General features: G+C 51.4%; 1 protein-coding gene across 12 annotated transcripts in view; it reads left to right on the plus strand.

Moving 5' to 3' along the window:
• Nucleotides 1-1,292: 1,292 nt before the first annotated feature.
• LOC102252673 (protein DDX26B) overlaps nucleotides 1,293-2,422 on the plus strand; it is a 68,494-nt gene continuing 67,364 nt past the window's right edge. For 2 of the 12 annotated variants that reach the window (XM_014538916.1, XM_014538919.1), the window contains exons 1-2: nucleotides 1,376-1,821; nucleotides 1,963-2,040. In XM_014538916.1, the coding sequence (XP_014394402.1) occupies nucleotides 1,711-1,821; nucleotides 1,963-2,040 (189 nt within the window). In that variant the 5' untranslated portion in view covers nucleotides 1,376-1,710. The other 10 variants (XM_014538917.1, XM_005865321.2, XM_014538927.1 and 7 more) reach the window with 10 other exon arrangements.

Here is a 2,422-nt window from a genome sequence, read left to right on the forward strand (position 1 = left end):
CATTTAAAAATTGTTTTACATGTCTGGAAAGTGTGGCTCTGTGATTGAGCATCAACTTATGAACCAGGAGGTCATGGTTCAATTCCTGGTCAGGGCACATGCCTGGGTTACAGGCTCGATGCTCAGTGTGGGGCATGCAAGAGGCAGATGATTGTTGATTCTCTCTCATTATTGATGTTTCTATTTGTCTCTCTCCTTCTCCCTTCCTCTCTAAAATAAATAAAAAAAATATTTTTTAAAAAATCGTGTTACAGCCCTGGCTGATTTTGCTCAGTGGTTAGAGTGTTGGCCTGTGGACCAAAGGGCCTCAGGTTCGATTCCCAGTCAAGGGCAGGTCAAAGGCGTGTACCTTGGTTGCAGGTTTGTCCCAGGTCAATGTGTCTGTCTCACATCAATGTGTTTGTTTTTTTTCTCCCTCTCTCCCCCTCCTCCCTCCCTTCTTCTCTCTCTCTCTAAAGATCAATGGAAAAAGTGTCCTCGGAGGAGGACTTTTTAAAAATTGTGTTACATAAAATAGTCAGCCAAAGGTGATTGGCCACTTATTGAGCTTTTCCTTGGAGTCAGACCTGAGAACATCCCTCATCCCTTTACTGAAAAATGCCATCTAGTATAATCATTTCAAGGATTAAGTGAGGCTAACACGGGTGCCTGCTACTTATAGATGCTCAATAAATGTGAGTTGAATGAGAATCTTGGTTGGCTAACCTCCCATGTGCAAAGGCTGTACAGATACAAGAGTGGGTGGATTTATCTCTAGCAGAACAATACCTCAAAGAGATCGCCTTGAAGAAGCTTGTGCACACTAAAGACCAGTTTAGGTAACTGTGTTTAAGTTTTGTTTCCTTTCCAAAGTAGATATATGTGGAATGCAAGGCCAGCAACCAACTTATAAATACTTATCAAGAGTAGGGAGGGAGCTAAAGGAATGCGAGTAGGTCTTGCCAGGAATGAAGTTTGCTGTTTCTAAAATGTTTTGGTCTTAGCTAGTAGCAGGATTGATCGATTGAAGTTAAAAAAGCATTTTCTGTGCAGCCAATCTAAGCATCTGCTTCTGTACTTTTGTACAACTGTTGCTCAAATTCACTCTTCCTTTGGAATGAATCATCGTCTTTGAAGAGCAAGAGAAAATCCATCCAACCCCCGAAGTATCCTAACACCTCCTAAGGCCTTTAAAGGAGGGTCCTTAACATTTCTCCTTACACCCTCCCTGGGTTCAAACTTCAACTCCCAGGGTTCGCCCAAATCCCTCCCTTTGCTGTCATCTAATGAATATGCAAATAAACATAATTGGCAGCCAATGGCGTAGGTTCTGGTCACATGGTGCCGGTGGTAGGTGAGCGAACAGAAGTTGTGTGTCCGTGAACATAGATAGCTCTCAGTCTGAGGCGAGCGCTTGAGTGAGCGTGGACGGATGCTTGGGCAGTAGTGCCTGTGGCAGCGGCGGCGGCAGTAGTGGTGGCAGAAGAGAGGAAGGGGGAGGGCCCCGAGGGCTACACACGCTAACACTTTCAAGTTCCCTTGGAGGGAAAGGAGGTGGGGCTGCAGAAAGAGGAGGCCAGGGGCAGTTTCATCTGTCCAGTCCTGTCTCCCTCTCTCCTCTGGCTCTCAGCGCCCTGGCTCTGCGGGAGTTGAGGGTTCGGGTGGCAGTACGCAGCAGTGAGGCCAAGAGGGCCAGGAGAGCAGGGAACAGAGCCAGGGGTGAGGAGGAAGATGCCCATCCTGCTGTTCCTTATAGACACGTCCGCCTCTATGAACCAGCGCACTGACTTGGGCACCTCCTATTTGGACATTGCCAAAGGTGCTGTGGAGTTATTTTTGAAGGTAAAGGGAAGGGAGGGGAGAGATGGGAAGATCTCTCGTGGGGGTGGGGGTGGGGTGGATTTAGGTGATTCTGTAACGTTTGTGTTGCCCTTTCCTCCCTCCTTCCCTTCGCGGGCCCCCTCTGTCATCCCTCTCCCGCAGCTGCGCTCCCGGGACCCAGCCAGCCGCGGAGACAGGTACATGCTGGTCACCTACGACGAACCCCCGTACTGCATCAAGGTAAAGGGGCCATCGAGAGGGTGCGGCGACCAGGAATGGGAACCAGTGGGCTGGGGCAGCTTCCTTTCCTTGCCCCCGCCAGAGCAGTCCTGCGTCGCTGGAGGGACGTGGGGGTAGGGGGGAGCGGGGGAGGCGCAGAAGGCTGGCTGAGCGGTGCTGTCGGTGGTTTCAGAGCCTCTTTGGCGCCCGGGGTCAGGGGAGGGGCAGCTCTGGGGAGAAACCACAGGAGAGCCTGACCGGTGGCGGCGGCGACCGCAGTGGCCACGGAAGATGGCGGACATTTTGCTTTTGTATGAGCCAGAGAGGGAGACTGTGGGCGCTGCTGAGATGGAAAGGAGGGAGAGGAGGGAGGGGAAGAGCCCCGCCCCTTCGGGGTCCCCCC

The sequence above is a fragment of the Myotis brandtii genome, unplaced genomic scaffold, assembly GCF_000412655.1.
Source record: "Myotis brandtii unplaced genomic scaffold, ASM41265v1 scaffold206, whole genome shotgun sequence".
Taxonomy (NCBI): domain Eukaryota; kingdom Metazoa; phylum Chordata; class Mammalia; order Chiroptera; family Vespertilionidae; genus Myotis; species Myotis brandtii.